Source organism: Acomys minous (assembly GCF_964271855.1).
Source record: "Acomys minous genome assembly, chromosome: 10".
NCBI lineage: Eukaryota > Metazoa > Chordata > Mammalia > Rodentia > Muridae > Acomys > Acomys minous.
This window is the reverse complement of record NC_140491.1, coordinates 97477772-97496752: the sequence shown is the minus strand read 5'-3', so window position 1 is coordinate 97496752 and position 18981 is coordinate 97477772. Positions and strand designations below refer to the sequence as shown.

The following is an 18981-nucleotide window of genomic DNA, read 5'->3' as shown; positions in this document are numbered from 1 at the left end:
TTTACATTTTCCTTCCTGCATTCAATTAACTACTACATTATGGATGACCAAAAAAAAAAAAAAGAGCTGATATGAAATCAGAGAAATGCAAAAATATTTTTCAAACCCCATTTTAGTGCCCAAGTTTATCCTAGCTTTTCTAGTGACTGTTCAGAGTGATTCAAACTCTACTCTTGCAGTTTTAGTTCATGTGTCTCCCAAAAAATCAGTGAAAGAGAAAAATAGGTGAGGGACGTGTCATACCATCATAGGAAAGACGATAGCAGCTCTGGAAACTTTGATTATCCACAACAGGCCAAGACAGCTCATCTGCATGACTGTGAAGAGGTGGACTTTCCGGAGAGGCACATGCCTTAAGTAGATAAAGTCTGGCTGATGTTTGGCCGGCATCCAGAAGAGCTTTATTCTATCAAATAGCTAAAAGATTCAACAGACTAGGTTTCGTCTAAGAACAAGACAGCAGTAACTGTAGGACAATTCGATATTTATTATGTTCCAAAGTATTAGGTTCAAATGACACAGCTGTGGAAACTTCAGGACAGTGGAACTGACATGTAGTTTGGGCTACTACTTATTGGATTATTATGCTATATTTTCTTTAATACTAATACAACAGGGTGTCATTTAAAAGGGAAAGCCAATGCTACCTGTTGCTGCCTTGAGAACCAGCACCTTGACAAACACAACAAAATGACCCTCATTCTGCTTATGATATAATAATCTCTCCATTTTGTCCCAAATACTGGTCTTCTAGGCCTCTCATACTTCATGTGCTTCTTCCCTCTTGAAGAGAGCATTAGTTTCTACTAATTACCATGCTAAGTACACCCCAGACCCAGATCTGAGCCTCAACCTCCTCTATGCTCCACACAAACCCGGCGTCCTGGTAGAGTGTCTTGGATTCCTCACTGGTCACTGCTGCTTTGATTTTGCTACTTTCTTGGTGATCAAAGGACTTGATGCTACCTTAGAAAGATACACATCTTTACCATAAATATTTGGTTTACCTATATCTTTGTCACCAAAATGTTTTATTATACTTTATTGAAGCTATTTCACTTGAGGGATGGGGAGATAGTGCAAGCCTGAGGGTCTGATTTCAAATCCCCAGCACCCATGTAAAAGATGGACACAGTCAGTCTAGCAAGTCCGTGAGCTCCAGGTTCACTGAGAAAACAAGTGACTGAGGAAGATGCCCAATGCTGACTTTTGGCCTGCACACACACACACACACACACACACACACACACACACACACACACACACACACACACACACGAACCTGTGCAATCATAGGGATATGCACCTACATGCATACGTATAACACATATCAATGCACATATATACATAAATGCAGAAATTATCTTATTCAGATCAGTTTAATATATAGATGGATCCAGTGTAATCAATGACTTATCTATTTCAATTTTGTTATTGTGATAGATAAAATAACTTTAAATTTACTTTGTAAACTACATTCCCATAGGATTGTACTGCAACACATCTTAGTGAGTAACTAATTTTACTACACATTAGTGTTATTCTGTGTGAGCCACTTGTTCAATCTTCAGGCCAACTATTGTTGTTTATAATACTGCTAGCAAGAGGTGGTTATTTAGAAAACAATGGGTTCGATCACTGTCAGTCACTATTCTATTTCATAAAATTCTTTATGATAAAAAACCAGGTATTTTCAAAAGGACATTGATAAATACAATTTTTTTTTAGCTACTATAAGAAAAGTGTTAGCTACTATCATCAAATATTTCAGACTTTAAAATGCAGATAAACAAGTGTCTACACAGTTAGGGTTAGAGCATCCTGCTTTGTCAAATCCCAATTTTATATGAGCTAGGTGTGACGACAGGGCATCAAACAACACAAATCTATCTTCCCTTTGGTGGTCTCTGTCTTATGTGTGACAAACTTCTCCTCAGTTATCTGAACTAAATCCTATGTGCTTACTTCACCCATCAATATTCATTCCTAACCCCCCGAAGTTATTTGCCGAAACCTATGACGGTACTAACTTCTAACCTCATTACTCGTTCACCTCTATGTCTTTTCTACTTTATAACCACCTCTTAAAGTGAGAAGGAATTAAATGGATACAAACTTGTGCATAGTGGAAGTAAGAACAGGGAAGAAATTAAATCCTTTAGCTTACAACTGAGTGTCTGTTCCTATAGAACCCCTCCCATCATCCTCCACTTAGCGAGCTATGTGTTGCATAAGTGTGCTGCAGTGAGTGGGCGCTTCAATTGTTATTGTTTAAGTGGCACATTTGCTTCACTTTGGATCCCTGAAATGTTGGAATGAATATAGATGTGGTTATATATTTGAATACAGAAACAGCATTCATGAGAACATTGTGATCTGTTTTTTCTGCCATATTTCACAGTGAGAAGCCTACATAGTAAGTTCCTTAATAGTGCCAAAAAGCCAGGTGACATAAAGATTCCTCCAACTCGCTTGGTAACAAAGTAGCACACTCCCTGAGATATCTAGCATACATAGTTAACAAGCTTGCTTTGTTTATTATTACTACAGGAATAACAATCATGATAAATATATTCTGATTTCTTTTGGCTTTCGTCATGTCCAAAAAGCAACATGTAATATCTCCTCATCCAGTTAGCTCCAGTTCCCAATAGGAATTTCAACTGTTCACTTAAGTTTTCACCAGTTCTGTTTCTCAGTGTGAAACCTGTCAAAATGTGCCTTGGCTTTCTATTTCATTAGTATGATTTAAGACTCACTAAACTTGACTTGAGGACTTTGATGTTCTCCACAATTCCACTTGAAAGGATCACATCCCAAATAATTCTAAAACTTGACATTTTTGTTTAATTCTACACCTTGTGGGTAAAATTATTATTTGAGTAGAATTAGAAAAAAAGCCCTAATCTACCCACAATTATTTCACTTTATTTTTTTTAATTTATTCTTGTTACATCTCAATGGTTATCCCATCCCTTGTATCCTCCCATTCTTCCCTCCCTCCCATTTTCCCCTTATTCCCCTCCCCTTTGACTGTTCCTGAGGGGGATTACCTCCCCCTGCATATGCTCAAAAAATGCAACTGGACCCATATTTGTCACCTTGCACAAAACTCAAATCCAAGTGGATTAAAGACCTCAACATAAAACCAGACACACTAAGTCACTTAGAAGAAAAAGTGGGCAAGAGCCTGGAACATATTGGCACAGGAGATAACTTCCTGAACAGAACACCAACAGCCCTGGCCTTAATGTCAACAATTAATAAATGGGACCTCATGAGGCTGAGAAGCTTCTGTAAGGCAGGAGACACTGTCAAGAGAACAAAGTGACAGCCTACGGACTGGGAAAAGATCTTCACCAACCCTACATCTGACAAAGGTCTAATCCAAAATATATAAAGAACTCAAGAAATTAAACACCACCAAACCAAATAACCCAAATGAGAAATGGGGCTTGGAACTAAACAGAGAATTCTCAACAGAGGAATATCAAATGGCTGAGAAACACTTAAAAAATGCTCAACCTCCTTAGTCATCACTTTATTTTTTAAAACTCCTGTTGTTATATTTATATGAGCCTGAGGCCTAATAATAAATGCTTTCTACTTACAGATGAAAGCACTACTTATTAGATTTTTGCCAAAGGCAAAGAAAAAACAAAAAGCAACGCCCCTCAAAACAGCAAAACAAATAATCAAACACTTTTACTAAACTAATACTATTGAAAATACTTCATATTTTCATACATGATACATTAAAAGGGCAAATTAAAACTTATTTGAGTAAAATTTTAAAACACAACAGTTCTCTATCACCTGCTCCTTTCCTAGAAGAATAAAGTCCTTAAACCTTGTGTATTTCAGTGTCCTCAATAGCTTCATGTTGACATTTTTTCCTCAGCTCTGACAACCAATATTATCTCAAGGTCTGGATGCTGCTTCTCTCAGTGGCAGAAGGCAGCTGGTCAGCTTCCTCAGGGACAGAGACCTGGTGCTTCCTGTTCCTCAGCTAGGGTCGAATTCCTCTGTATGCTCAGCAGTTAGTAGACACACCATAGTAAAATCTGTACTTTATATTAGTTTTAGTTAAAAAAAAAATCCGTACAGTAAATAAGCCTCAATGTAGTTTCTCTTAAAGAAAGTGGTGTGGGTTTTTTTTTTTTTGGCCGAATAGTATTGCTATAAATGCAGACAATTCAAAGGTACACCTAAGTAGAAGTCTGTATTCATTTCTGAAGGGCTCAGAAGAAGTTATTATAGCATTTTGGTTTAATGCAATAAAAATGTATTGTCTCATTGTGGAGATCAAAATCGTGACTTTGGCAGGACTCTGACCCTTCTGTAAGGCCAAGGAGAGAATGTTTTCCCACTTCTTTCAGCTTTCGGTGGCTTCCTGTATTCTTACATTGTGGCAGCAGAGCTCTACCTCCAACCTAACATGGCCTCTTACCTATGTCTATGTCCTGTCAGATATGGTTTGAGTCCTGCATATGTTCCCTGAAGGCTCATGCTCTCAACAGTTGATGTCCAGTGGTCACACTCCTTTGGGAGCCTGTGACACCTCTAACTTGTGGTATGGGATAGCAAAAGTAGGTCCCTAGGGGCCAGGCCTTTGAAAGGTACAGCCAAGTCAATAGTTCAAGTATCACACTCTCTGACATCTGGTTTGCTGCCCTGTGGCCAACCATTACCAACCATTACCACATGCTCTCACTGCAAAGACAGAACTATTCGACCAACGGTGCCCTGCTATGATGGTCTGAAATCTGAAACCACAAGCCAAAAATAAAATTTCAGGTATTTTGATTATAGAGATACAAGTAATAAATCCTCTTGGTTCAAAAGCACCCTGGTCATTAATTCAGTGGGACATGATTTTGAGGGACCACGCATTGGTCAAGTTGTAATAGCATCCTAAAGGAAGTCAGCACAAAGAATCTGTCAATAGCGCTCCAAGGAGTGCACCCATGGAGGTTTATAAATGTGTCTACATATTCTTTGGCTCTCCTTAATAAGTAAAGTTTAATTGCCTTCCTCTTGTACACACACACACACACACACACACACACACACACACACACACACACTAGACTTGGTGGCTCATTTTGAGTCAACAGAAAAACAGAAAGACTGATGCGACCATTTGTGGTTTGGGAGAGTAAACCGAAAAGCATTCTCTCTGTCTCTGTCTCCCTCCCTGCCTCCTTCATCCATCCCACCATGCACACTCTTTTGTATGCTCACTTCAAGGCAGCTACCTTCAATGGGAGCATTCCTAAGTACAGAGTTGAGCTTGTGGCCAAACTCTGAGAACCCCTGACAGCAAAGGGAGAGGAAGCAGTACAGCCTCTTGCCCTCAGCCATGTTTTAAGTCATCCTGAAAAGCATCTTCCTACCTATTAAGCTCCAGGTCCTGGCAACGCTTGGCAGCCACAAGAAAGATTTTTGACTCAGTACTACATGGCTAATGTTCCAGATTCATGCCTTGCAAATATTGAGGTAATGGATATCCCTTGATTTAGCTACTAAATTACAGAGACATTTTAGGCAGGAAAAAAAAAACCTCTAACACAATACCTAAAATATTTATTCAAATGATTTTAAACCATGATTTCCCTTCCATTTGAACATTCCTTGTGTTATGCCTTTATTGTAGCTTAATTTTCAAAATAATTCTATGATGCAATTGTAATAGAAGAAAAACAAACATCAAAGAAAAAGAAAAATAACAGGGATCTTCTCTACTGACAAATCGCTTTTCTTTCTCTACCTTGAGTTTTTGATCCAGCCCAAGCACAGTACTTTGTATATGTCTGGCAGGTTTCCTTTCCTTTGTATAATAATCCCGTTGCCATGTTCCTTTTGTGATCATTTTTATTATGAGTTTTCAGTGGCTGTACTTTACTTTATTGCTCTTGGACAATTGGCCTGATTCCAATATTTCAAAGTATGTGCCACATACAAAAAAACACTTTATTTTGAAGAAATTGCCTTTTGTGTAAGATTTTTTTCTATCATAGATAGACTCCATAAACAAGGCTTGATAAAGTATCAAAAATTGCATTTGTATATATCTTGAAATGAACTTAGCTCATTATCTAAAAGCGTGATGAAAACCAAGTTAATGTGTTTCTGGCAAGCAGCAGCTCAGCCAGCAAAGTGCTTGACATACACGCATGAAGACCAAAGTTAGGTCCTCAGAGCTCACATAGTAAATCCAGTCGTGGTGCTTGACTGTAATCCTAGTGCTGGGGAAAAAGAAATGGAGATATTCTGTGTTCACTGACTGGCCACTCTAACCAAGGCAGTGAATTCTATGGTTGTCCTATGACCTCCACATGTACATGCATTCTCCCTTCGAAAACACACACACACACACACACACGCACACGCACACGCACACGCACATACACACACACATATACATGCATACGTGCACAGAGTAATATAAGATTATTCATCTTGTGGTTGGCTATAGCACATAAACGACAGTGCTCACTTAACAACTACAATTCTGGCCACTTTCATAAAGTTTACATGTTGTCAGAAAGCCTCTCGCTGTCACATGACTCAGCACCTATACTTTAAGGTACAGCAGACATGCCAGTAAGAGTAAAGTAATTTACCTGAATTCCCTTTAGAGAGGAAGCGCCCATATAAAGAAACACTCCGTATAACACTGGCATGGGGATAAACTGTAAAAGAACAATTGGAAAAAATGGCAGGAATTATTTTCCAACATATGGTCATTCAGTTTTGCACTTACCAGAGAGAGGGAAAAAGGAAAGTTAAAAGCATTCTTGTACCATGTATAGTACAAAAAGCAGACATAGTTTCAAATTGTACCTTAGAATTTTTTATCTGTGCACCATTAAGCAGTTACTTACACTGTCTGCACCTGAATTTCCCAATATCTAAAAGGGATGGTGACAGTAGTGTAGCTATATTAAAATTTCTATAAATACGACACAATCACTAAGAAATAGTACTATACGCTATTTACTGCATCACAATAAGTATTGACTATTAGCTGCTTTAAGAGCAGTTTACATTCTATTTTAAAATAGTAAGTTTTACTTTTACAGTTTGGTCCTTCATTGTGGCTAATACTTGTTAACAGGTGGATTGTTCAAAGTTCTTGGGTTAGTTCATTTTATCACACAAGTTTTAAGTGATTAAATACAAGAAGCTGTGTAAATTAAGCAACTCAATTAATATTTAATATTTTAAGAAATCAAAATGAATGAGAACTCAAAATGTAGTGAACATGCTGTAAGAATATTTGCTAGAATTATGACAGAACAATCATAACTTACTGCTACTCAAAGTTAATTCAATAATTTTAAAGGTGAAAATTACTTATATGCAATAATGATTTATGTATGCAGTTTATGTGTGAGGCCTTCAAAACATAAAGTTGTCTGTGTGATCATAGCATGGTCATTGTCCTGTCTATATCACTGACTTACAATACTCAACTTACAGACTGATAAAACAATAGAAACATTAACTTAGGTAGAATTGTAGATAATGCAGTCACTAGCTACTCAGAAAGTGTGACCTTTACCCGTGGCTTAAAAATTACAAATCAAACTTGTTGCTACCGGTATAACAAGGTTATACTTTCAAGTACAATTCTAAAACTCAGGATAAATTCTCATTCACTCTTGGTGACATAGAATTATATAGACTTAAAAAGTTATCCCATTTATCCCATGTCATGTAATCTTCACAAATTTATGCCTATTATCAAAATGATGTCTTCAACATATATGTATATCCTTTCTCTCATTCATAAGGGATCATTTCATTACCTTCAGAATACTGGTCATAAAAACTGATGAACCCATAAGAATAAAAATCATGAGCCCAGTCACCCTCTGCTCTCTAATGCCGAGAAATTTGGGCTGTTCTCCTGGGGCGGAGCATTCTGATTCCAGCTTCAGGCTGTTGACATGAGTGATAGAGAGGACTGTAGCAGCCACAAACCACGGAAGACCCATAATGGAGCACACCCCAAGCATGACAGCCACCATTAATAGATCCAGGTGATAGCCACAACCTTTCTGTTGAAAAAAAGAAAAAAAAGAGAGAGAGAGAGAGAGAGAGAAAAGAGAAGGGAATGGTGTCACCAACAGCTACTGATGTCTTGGTTGAGAATAGAAACCACATCCTAACAGTCCTGAGAGGCCCCTCGTAACAGATGTCCCAGAGCTAACTTCTCAGATACTGGTTCCAGCAGCCCTCTCTCGTCTCAGGCCTGATGGTCTATTGGAGAATATAATGTCATAGAGCTCAGTCTCCCTTATTTATTCTCACTTTTATCTCAGTACGTTGTGACCTTTACTCTCATTTTGTTTCCGTCTCACCAGCCAAAGAATCCAGTCTTCCCTTGCAATAAAAGCATTTGTATTTTCTGCCTCTTCTGTAATTCCACTCTACCATCATGATCCCACACTCAATTACAGGCAGAAAATTAAGTGAATTAAAGTAGGTGCCAGGGTGCTCAGAGAGACCACTCTCTTGATCGGCTGATTGGGTTAGATCTTTAAGGAGAGAACTCAAGGACACCGAAGAGTACCGCCAGTGGTCCTCTCCTGTGCCCTGGGGATGAAGAAAATATAACAGCTTAGGGGGACCAAAATCTTGACTTATATTGTGTCTAAGCTCTTACTTTTATTTTATTTTTCAATACTACTTCTCTAAAGCCCGTGTAACACAATGACTAAGAGTGCGTGCTCCGGAAACACATTCAAACGATGGCAAGGACACGGCCTACACGGGTCTACCCCAGGTCCTCCGCGTGTATGTTATCGCTGCTAGCTTGGTGGTTTTGTTGGACTCCTAACAGTAGGATTAGGTGTATCGCTAACTCTTTTGCCTGCTCTTGGAACTCTTTTTCTCTTGTTGGGTTGTCTTATCCAGTCCTGATAACGAGGGCTTTTGTCTTGCCTTATTCTGTTGTGTTTTGTACTGTTTAGCTGTTGTCTCTTGAGGGCCTGCTCTTTTCTGAAAAGGAAATGAAGCGGCAGTGGATCTGGGAGGCGTAGAGGGAAGGGAAACTGTGGTCAAATGTATTATAGAAGAATAAATTTTCAGTTTAAAAACCATTAAAAAAACAGGAAACCGAAGACATATGATGGCTCAACAATGACATTAGGTTAATCATTTAATCTCTTGGGCCTTTTCCTATCTAAGAAAAGTTTAAAATATTAATAAAAAGCATCTCATTAAGTTGTGATAATTAACTTATTTAATTTTAGAAATCCTTGAGGGTAACGTGAGCTGTGTCATAAGCACCTAGTGCATGCTAGGTTCTACTATAATGAAGCCAAGCTTATTAAGGACAGATACCATCAAATAATTTCTCAATATTTTCCATAGTTTCTTAGCATAATTATTAGCACACAAGGAATAATCAATAAAGGTACATATTGAAACAGCTTTTCTTTCTTTCCCTTTCCTTCTTGTCTTCCTTCTTCCCTTCCTTCCTTCCTTCCTTTTTTTTTTTTTAAATACAGCATCTCATTATGTAGCCTAAGTGTCCTACAATTCTCATACAGTCCAGCCTGGCCTTGAGCTCATGGGCAATCCTTTTACCTCTGCCTCCTGAGTGGAATAGCTTTAAATTTTTTATTTTTACTTTTTACACAGAAAATTCAATGTAATAACTATAATTGTAAAATAAATATAGCAGTTATATTTGGCATGATAGAATAAAATACCAGAGAAGATCTAGAAAATGAGAAGGCATCCTCCTGTCAGCATAGCCAAAAAAATGCATAAGGAAAAGATTTCGTCAAAATATTTTCTAAGGTGTAGTATAACTTCATAAAACTCAAGCCCTTAAAGAGAAATGCCTGAAGTGTGTTCTAGGGACTGCAAATTAGAATGTGAATTAACATCTACCAAATTTCTGCATCTGAGGGGATTCAATACAATTGTGCCACTTGAACTATTTAAAGTCATGGTACTAGCAAAAATGAACGGGATCTATGAGAAGTGCCAGTGGCCACAAAATGAACATCAGAAGAGAAAAGATTACAGAGCCCTTGAGAGGTGAGGGTTTTAAAAACTTATTGTTCTGTTATCACATCCTGAACTTTCTAAGCCCCCACGTTTACATAATAATATGACAAAAGCCTTCCTCGTAATGATAATTTCCTGTATCACTTAATAGTTTTTAAAAAATTGATATAAATGTAAACAGTGCAATTCTGGATTTCTGGAAGTGGGCAAGTTAATTATTTCAGAGAGAACAATTACGTCTTTAAAATGAATACATGATTTCCCTTAATTATGCTGTACGATAAGAACAATTTGGCTTAATGCAAACCAAAGGAAATAAAGCAGTTCTGACATTTCCATTCATTAATCAGCATCCGTCTTCTGGCTTTTCTTTAAAAATGCTTTTAAAAACTTGGTTGTTGCAAATAAATTATTAGCTGATTAAACATGCCAGCCAAAGGGAAGTATCCTTTGTCAGAGAGAGACCTCTGCACCTTGTAACATATTTCTGCAGTTTTTTTCTTTTAAATAAAGACAGAACTGTAGCTTTTATTCTCACACTCATTCTTGAATCATGGGAAATGGACATATGGGAGGAAAAGGGAGCATAGCAACAGGTGATGCTACAGCAGACCCCACTAAAACCAACATGCAGCAAGACAAGAGGCCAGCCAAGAGGACCATCTGATACCCAGATGCCACTGCTGAAAAAAGTCATTTCAAAGCTTGGCAGCAATTTCCTGCATCTGTCAAGTTAACCACATAAAAGACTATAGATTGACATGAAGAACCAGGCTGACAAAGAGGGCAAAAAAGAACATATCAAATGCCATAATCATCAAGGGACTGTGGTGCCAAATGAGTGTTGCAAATGCATTCATTTGCTCTAGTGATCTGGGATTGTATTGCTGTTTATTAAAAATGATGTCAAAAGAAGCCTGAACTGTCTACAGAAACATGTAGAAATCCCAGAGCTGTATCTTCACAGAAACTTTCTTTTCTACAAAATAATGCCTCTCTTTATTTACAGAGTATGCTCTAAACAAAACCAAGCTTTTGTTTTTGATGTTTTTAAGAAGGATTTAGTTAATCTTTGCATGCACAAGCACACACATACACACAGACACACACACACTCATTCTAAAAGAAGAACATAAATTCTACGGAGATTATGGGTTTATTTGTGCATTTATATAATATATAATAATTTTCCTGGTCATATTTTAGTTTTTGCTGCTGCTTTCAATCTTGCATGACACCAAAGCCAGAGGCCTGTTTGCAGTCCTACTGATTTGTACCCCTCAGTCTCAAGACAATCAGCTACTTAACCCGTGAGCTGGGTGGGCTCTGGAGCTCAGCATGTTATTGGTTATTTACTACTACAAAAGTATTGGAAAGACATTTTCTTGTTGTCATGAAAAATAGCACATAAAAGAAAATGACCAGTACTGGCAGTGAGGTTCGGAAAAACCGAAAGATCAATAATGCATTTGGAAGTGAGAGAAAATGACACGGGTTCTAAGATGGCCTGAAGGGAGGCCAGGCTCTCGGACTACAAAGTGCTTGCACAGACGAGAAAGAACGTGACTCACAGAACAACTCCAGACAATGTTCTAGCCAAGGCGACAAGGAGCTTTTACTTAAAAGATAGGAAGAGGCTGGGAGTGTAGCTAGCTTGTGAGTTGGGGACATACTCAGGGAACATCTTTTCATGAACAAGAAGTTTATATAAAAGCTAGGAAATCTTGAAAGAAACTGTTATTCTTAGTAAACAGTGTTCTGAGAAAGTAATATCTTTGTTGTTGTCAAGAGGAACATCAACAACAACAGATTACATTATGGTGGAACTTAAGGGAGAAAGCGGCTATAAGCAAAAAAAAAAAGGTTTTGTTGTTGTTAAGTTATGACTAGACTGGAGAGAACATGATTTGAAAATATCTATATTCAAAGTGAGTACAAAGTGATCACATGGCAGTGGTCAAGCACAGACTGACTGCTGGCAGAGAACAGCCCAACATGATGACCCCTGTCTATTGTTCACTAAATACATGCGGATTCAAAATTGAAATATAAAAAGTTAAATCCATACTGATTTATTTGGGTGACAGATAATGTAATATAGCCTGTGTTTATTTTAGGGACCAAATATTAAAGGAACGTAATTCTTCATTCCATTCCATCCACACCAGTACCTTGAAGAACCGCTTACAGGATGTTTTACTGTATGCTCATAATACTGTGCTCAGTGTAAAGGAAATTATTGTATCGATTTGAAAACTTTGCAACAGTTGTGAATATCAAAGACTTACTCTATTTGCATGAAGAACTAGGACCACTGTGATTCACAAGGCTGAGTAGCCTGGAATGGGCAAGGATAGGGAGAAGCTGAGAAGATGATACCAATCTTAGAAAACCTTCGCCCGTGACTAGTGTTATTACAAAGGCTAGGCTACGATGCTGAATGGCAAAAATTGATGTTATGACTTACATTCTTCCTATATACCAGTCTTTCAGTTCAATTGCAAACATGAATGTAATGAAATATACAGTTATCTCAAATGATAATTCAGATTTATGTAATTGCTATTGTCTTTAGGATAATGGTCTTATGTGAGGAAAAGCAAGTAGTGCTGGTGTTATGCAAATGCTGGCTTCAAGCTGGACACACTGCACTTAAGACCCTGAGTTGTATGTAGCCCTGGAACCAAAAAAAGCTACCTAGGTGTAATAAGTAATGTCACTTTCAGATGAATGAAATCTACAATTTTCAAATTTCCTGTAACTTCTCATATCCTCTGGTTTTAAAAACAAACTCATATAAAAATAGAAAGGCAATGGTGTTTAATTAAAGAACAAAAGCCAAGATGTATAGTCATAAGTGATTCCTTGATCTTAGAGAGTAGCAGGTTAATATACTTTGTAGCATTACGGCATACTGACCTTACAGAGCTGTGTGATTAGCTGTTTTAATAATAAAGGTATGGTGATACATGCTTTTTACTTTTTAAGCTACTAAATAATACAAAATTAAATTCAACTCATTAAATAAAGAGGCTATTAAACTTATAATTTGAATTCTTTATTTTTACAGAAAATTTTGTTAAGTCACTCAAAATTTCTAATATCAAATGGTCTGGTTTAGTGATGTTTTGGAAACAATTCACATACACTCATTAAAGTGAATTACTCAATGATTTCCCAGTGCACAGGATAATTTGCCTTCCTTCTTTCCTATTTGTACACTTTTATCACCTTCTCTATCTAATTTATGTGCCCAAACTTTTAGTGTGTGCTGACTAAGAATGGTTGAGGAAGGCTGCCTTGTCCTGCTCCTGGCACCAGAGAGACCACTTCCTGTTCTTCCTGGTTTGGTATAATGTTGCTTGTGAATGTGTCATATATTGATTTTATTATTTTTAATGTTTGCTTATTCTGAGTCTAAGTTTTTCAAGGCTTTTCACCATGAAAATACAAATTTCTAAAAATCTTCCTCTGCATTGGTTATGATAAATGTGAAAATAAAAATAAATGAATAAAATTTTTCCTTTAGTTGATATCAATTGGTAGTATAGTGAGGACATTTGTTCCATAAACATTTCTCTCTCCTTTCTACACAGGGAACTGGTTAGTAATCATATTATTAAGCAAGGTCAATACATCAATCAATCTTAAGATTTTATTGTATTATATATATATATATATATTTTTTTTTGAGATACTTTCACTATGTAGTCAGAGAGGCCTTAAACTCATGCTGAGCCTCCTGATTCAGATCCCCAAGTAATGGAGTTTCAAGTGTTAGTCACAATACCTGGCATTCCTAGGAATTCACACACACACAAAAAAGTATATATGTTTAACTTTTATTTAACAAAAACATAAGCAAATTGAATTAATTATTTTAAAAAGAGGTTTCATCGTAAACTGTTTTGTTCAAGAGCATGAGGAATGCTCATTCTTCCTAATGTGTACTGCTAGTGCCTTAATGTCATTTATTACAAGCAATTGTACAGTCTTATAACTATGCTTGTTAAAAATATCCCTGAAATAGTTTACACAGATTCTTTAATTATCTTAATATATTTATAAAAGTGTATGTAGCACAATAGCTGTTACTTTAGCAATAATTTTGAGTTTAAAAGACCACAAAGGTAGCTGACAATTTCTTCAGTGTCAGAACAGAATTAGATTGTGCATGTCCTATTTTACAAGGTTTGATTCTTATTTTTTTTTTTTAATCAGCAGCTGATGGAAACAGATACAGAGACCCACAACCAAACAATAGGCCAAACTTGGAGAGTTTTGTGGAAGTGTGGAAGGAGGAACTGAGGGATCTGAAGGAGTCAAGGATACCCCAAGAAGACCTACAGAGTAAACTAGCCTGGGCCCATGGGGCTCACACAGATTGAACCACCAACCAAAGAGCTTGCATGGGCCTGACCTAGACCCCTAACACGTATGTATCAGATGTGCAGGTTGGTCAGCATATGGATCCCCTAACAATGGGAGTAAGGGCTGTCTCTGACTCTGCTGGTTGCCTCTGAATCCCCTTCCCCTACCTAGCTGGGTTGCCTTGTCAGGCCTCAGTGGGAAAAGATGCACTGTGAGAGTCCTGCTGTGACTTGAGGAGCCAGGTTGGGTTGATGCCCCTTGAGGGCTTCTCCTCTGAGGAGAGAGGGTAAAGCAGAGAAGGGAGGTGCAAAGGTGGGACTGGGAGGAAAGGAGGGACGGGGCTGGGATCACCACTATAAAGTGATTAAATAAATAAATAAATAAATAAATAAATAAATAAATAAATAAAATTTAATTTAAAAATTGCAACTGGACCCATATTTGTCACCTTGCACAAAACTCAAATCCAAGTGGATTAAAGACCTCAACATAAAACCAGACACACTAAGTCACTTAGAAGAAAAAGTGGGCAAGAGCCTGGAACATATTGGCATAGGAGACAACTTCCTGAACAGAACACCAACAACCCTGGCCTTAATGTCAACAATTAATAAATGAGACCTCATGAGGCTGAGAAACTTCTGTAAGGCAGGAGACACTGTCAAGAGAACAAAGTGACAGCCTACGAACTGGAAAAAGATCTTCACCAACCCTACATCTGACAAAGGTCTAATATCCAAAATATATAAAGAATTCAAGAAATTAAACACCACCAAACCAAATAACCCAAATGAGAAATGGGGCTTGGAACTAAACAGAGAATTCTCAACAGAGGAATATCAAATGGCTGAGACACACTTAAAGAAGTGCTCAACCTCCTTAGTCATCAGGGAAATGCAAATCAAAACAACTCTGAGATTCCATCTTACATCCATCAGAATGGCTAAGATAAAAAATTCAAGCGACACCACATGCTGGCGAGGATGTGGAGAAAGAGGAACATTCCCTTCATTGCTGGTGGGAATGCAAACTAGTACAACCACTTTGGAAAACTATCTGGTGCTATCTCAGAAAACTGGGAATAGGGCTTCCTCAAGACCTAGCTATTCCACTCCTTGGAATATACCCAGAAGATGCTCCAGTACACAACAAGAAAATTTGTTCAACCATGTTCATAGTAGCCTTATTCATAATAGCCAGAACATGGAAACAGCCTAAGTGTCCCTCAGTAGAAGAATGGATAAAGAAACTGTGGTACATATACACTATGGAATATTACTCAGCTATTAAAAACAAGGAATTCCCGAAATTTGTGGACAAATGGATTGAGCTAGAAATGATCATAAAGAGTAAGTTAATCCAGAAGCAGAAAGACTCAAATGGTATATACTCACTTATAGCTGCATACTAGCCCAAGGGGCATGCCCCACGAAAGCCTTCACTTACCAGGAAACTGGAACAGAGGAGAGGACATTCTATTGGGACTCTAGATGAGAGAAGCATGGGAGAATAGCAAAGTAGAAGGATCCAGAGGGTCCTAGAAACCTACAAGTAGAACATTATGATAGGCAGATTTGGGCCCAGGGGTCCTGCTCTAAGGCACCAGCCAAGAACAGTACAGGTGGTAAACTTTAAACCTCTACCCAGATCTAGCCAATGGACAGGACATTCTCCACAGTTGAGTGGAGAGTGGGGTATGACTTTCACACGTACTCTGGTGCCTCATATTTGACCATGTCCTCTGGAGGGGAAGACCTGGTGGCACTCAGAGGAAGGACAGCAGGTTACCAAGAAGAGACTTGATACCCTATGAGCATATACAGGGGGAGGAAGTCCCCCTCAGGCACAGTCATAGGGGAGGGGAATAAGGGGAAAATGGGAGGGAGGGAAGAATGGGAGGGTACAAGGGATGGGATAACTATTGAGATGTAACAAGAATAAATTAATAAAAAATTTTAAAAATTAATTAAATATAATTACTTCATTCCCTCTTTCCTGCTTCCTTCTTTCAGACTTTGCCATGTCCCCACCTCTCTCACAAATGCATAGCCTCTTTTTCTTTATTTTTGTTACATACATAACACACACACACACACACACACACACACACACACACACACACACACCACAGGAGAATACAACCTGTTAATTGCATTTAGTGTTGTTTGTGTGCATTGACTTCAGTGCTGGGCATTTGTTACTGGCTAATCAATCAGGGGCTCATCAGCAATCATTATTTCCCTCTAGTTCTTTGTCTAGTAAAGGGATCTGGTGAGTTGTCCCTCTTTGGTGTTGTTCTTGTTGAGGTTTCATAGGTATAGATTTCTTATTCACAGCCGACTTCCTGTTCCCCTGGATTTACTCTCTTTCTGTCCCCTCTCCCTTTATTGATTCTGATTATTTTTAACCATGCAATATTTCATTGCTTTATTTAACATTATATATATACAAGGATAATGTTTATATTATATACAAATTGAATGATGGTGAAAAATCTTTAATTACCCACAGTTGCAAAACAGCAGGTCAGAATACATTACATGAAATATATTTGTATTAAAAAGTTATTAAAAATCCACAATAATGTCAAAGATGTCACTTACAAACTATAATATTTATGAACAAGGTTTTCTTTTGCTTTAGGCATTACAAACAAATAATTAATTTTTAAATGATATAATTTAGTAGAAAATACTGGAAGATATGGGTCTTATAATAATGAATATACTTAGTGTCAAATAGAGGAATGGAGGAACCCCAGACATTAGTCAAGTTGGTAAGTAAAACTGTATTTCACCATAATGAAATATTTCATTTAATTAATGTTAAGCATGCTAAAGCTAGAGCTGTTTTCCCCCTAAAAGTAAGATTTCAGACTGTGAGGGTTAGTCAAATGTTGCAACCAATTTTCATATCCCTGTAAGACAAAGTGCCCTAAGAAACAATAAAAGCTATGGACCTGAACACATATTTTATACTGAACAAATGAATACACAATACCAGGAAAACCTATGACCATCAATTCCTATCAGCCAAGCAAGAATCATTTATATTATAATGGATGTTAAAACACACCTTTAGCTTATGCTCTTTTCTGTTGATGATGACAGCTGTAATCTGTTGGTCCATGAAAATTAGAATAGTACAAAGCAAAGCTGGGATAATAGCAGCTATAATTGTCCACCATGGGTTTGGACCTAAAGGTGTAACAAACCATCCACGGTCATCTCTGGTAGGCTGAGAAAAAATTTAAGCATTCATATCAGTAGCGAGATTGATGAATACCTAATCAAACTAAATCATACAGCTATTAGCAGGGAATTCTTAGTTGTGGAATGATTGGCTGAGCATTCAATAAATGATGAGCCCCTGGAGCATTTACATCACTAAGAACACCATTCTAAGTGTGTTGTCTTTTAACGCATTTTCTCTTCACAACACTATAAAGATGGAGGCATAGAGTGCTACAGTAAATTGTCTATGGTTCTAGGGCTAGTAATTAATTGAGGTCGAATTTGAACTCTAGCAGACTAATTAAAAAGTATTTTGATCAACATCTGTATTAAATAAATAACATCAACACTTACCATTTACCATTGGCAAATTTGTCTATATTTAAAATTGCACATTGAATACTATGCTAGAAGCAAGACTGAACTTTCTTTTGGGTTAGAATAAAGCAGACATATAAACAGATTGTTTCAGTATAATATAGAACTTATTTTAGGTGTGTGCACAGGCTACTGTGTGAAAAAAAAAAGCCAAACAAACAGAAACTTAGTCACATCAGAAGCTCAGCAAAAGGTTTAAAAGATGGCTGGTGCTGGAAATGAGTCCCAGAGGAGTTCATTATGACAGCAAATGATCCTATGATGAAGTCCCTAGCTCTCTTTGACAGATGAGAAAATAGACTGAGATGGGAAATTGCTGCCTTCAAGGGCATATCCTGCCTTTATAATATGCTTGGTTTGCTCATCCCAAACCTATTTTTATCTCTCTTTCAAACCCCATTCACTCTACAGTTTTGCCTTAGAATAATGCATGTTCCTTAGTTTCAGAATGCTTCCTTGGTTTTTAGGCATGTTGTATTGTATGGATATATCCCTCACAGTAATGGAAAAACATTTAAGCAGTCTTCAGATTTCATTTTCATGATTCTTTTTAATACTAGACAACAATGTATATTTTCCTTTAAAATTTAGTTTTAATTTACATATTCACTTTACATCCCGGGTGTGGCCTCCTCCTTCCTCTCCTCCTGGTCCCACCCTCTTTCCCCTCTTCCACTCCCCTTCTCCTCAGAAAAAAAGAGACCTCCACCAAACCACCCCAACAATGTATTTCTTAACCTATTAATGTACAGTTTTCATGCTTTCATGAAAATACTATGTACTGTAGTATACAGATACCATCTATTAGACAAAGATAGAAAAGTAGATATATGTTAAGTGATAAATAAATTCACCTTGAAAACACTTGGTACTTGTAGTTTTGGTGATGGGATCCCAATGGCATAGTCAATTAAAACCATGCACAGAATTGTAAGAAAAACGGCAAAATCACTCACTATGGATCGAACCT

The 18981-nt window shown here is 37.4% G+C and overlaps 1 protein-coding gene across 10 annotated transcripts in view; it reads right to left on the bottom strand.

Moving 5' to 3' along the window:
* Nucleotides 1–18981, bottom strand: part of SLC4A10 (solute carrier family 4 member 10) — a 257846-nt gene that overhangs the window by 25411 nt on the left and 213454 nt on the right. For all 10 annotated transcript variants that reach the window (XM_084797965.1, XM_084797968.1, XM_084797974.1 and 7 more), the window contains 5 exons: nucleotides 18866–18979; nucleotides 17476–17637; nucleotides 7815–8066; nucleotides 6627–6695; nucleotides 244–417 (listed from right to left, as the gene is read on the bottom strand). In XM_084797965.1, the coding sequence (XP_084654091.1) occupies nucleotides 244–417; nucleotides 6627–6695; nucleotides 7815–8066; nucleotides 17476–17637; nucleotides 18866–18979 (771 nt within the window). The remainder of the gene's footprint in view (nucleotides 1–243; nucleotides 418–6626; nucleotides 6696–7814; nucleotides 8067–17475; nucleotides 17638–18865; nucleotides 18980–18981) is intronic.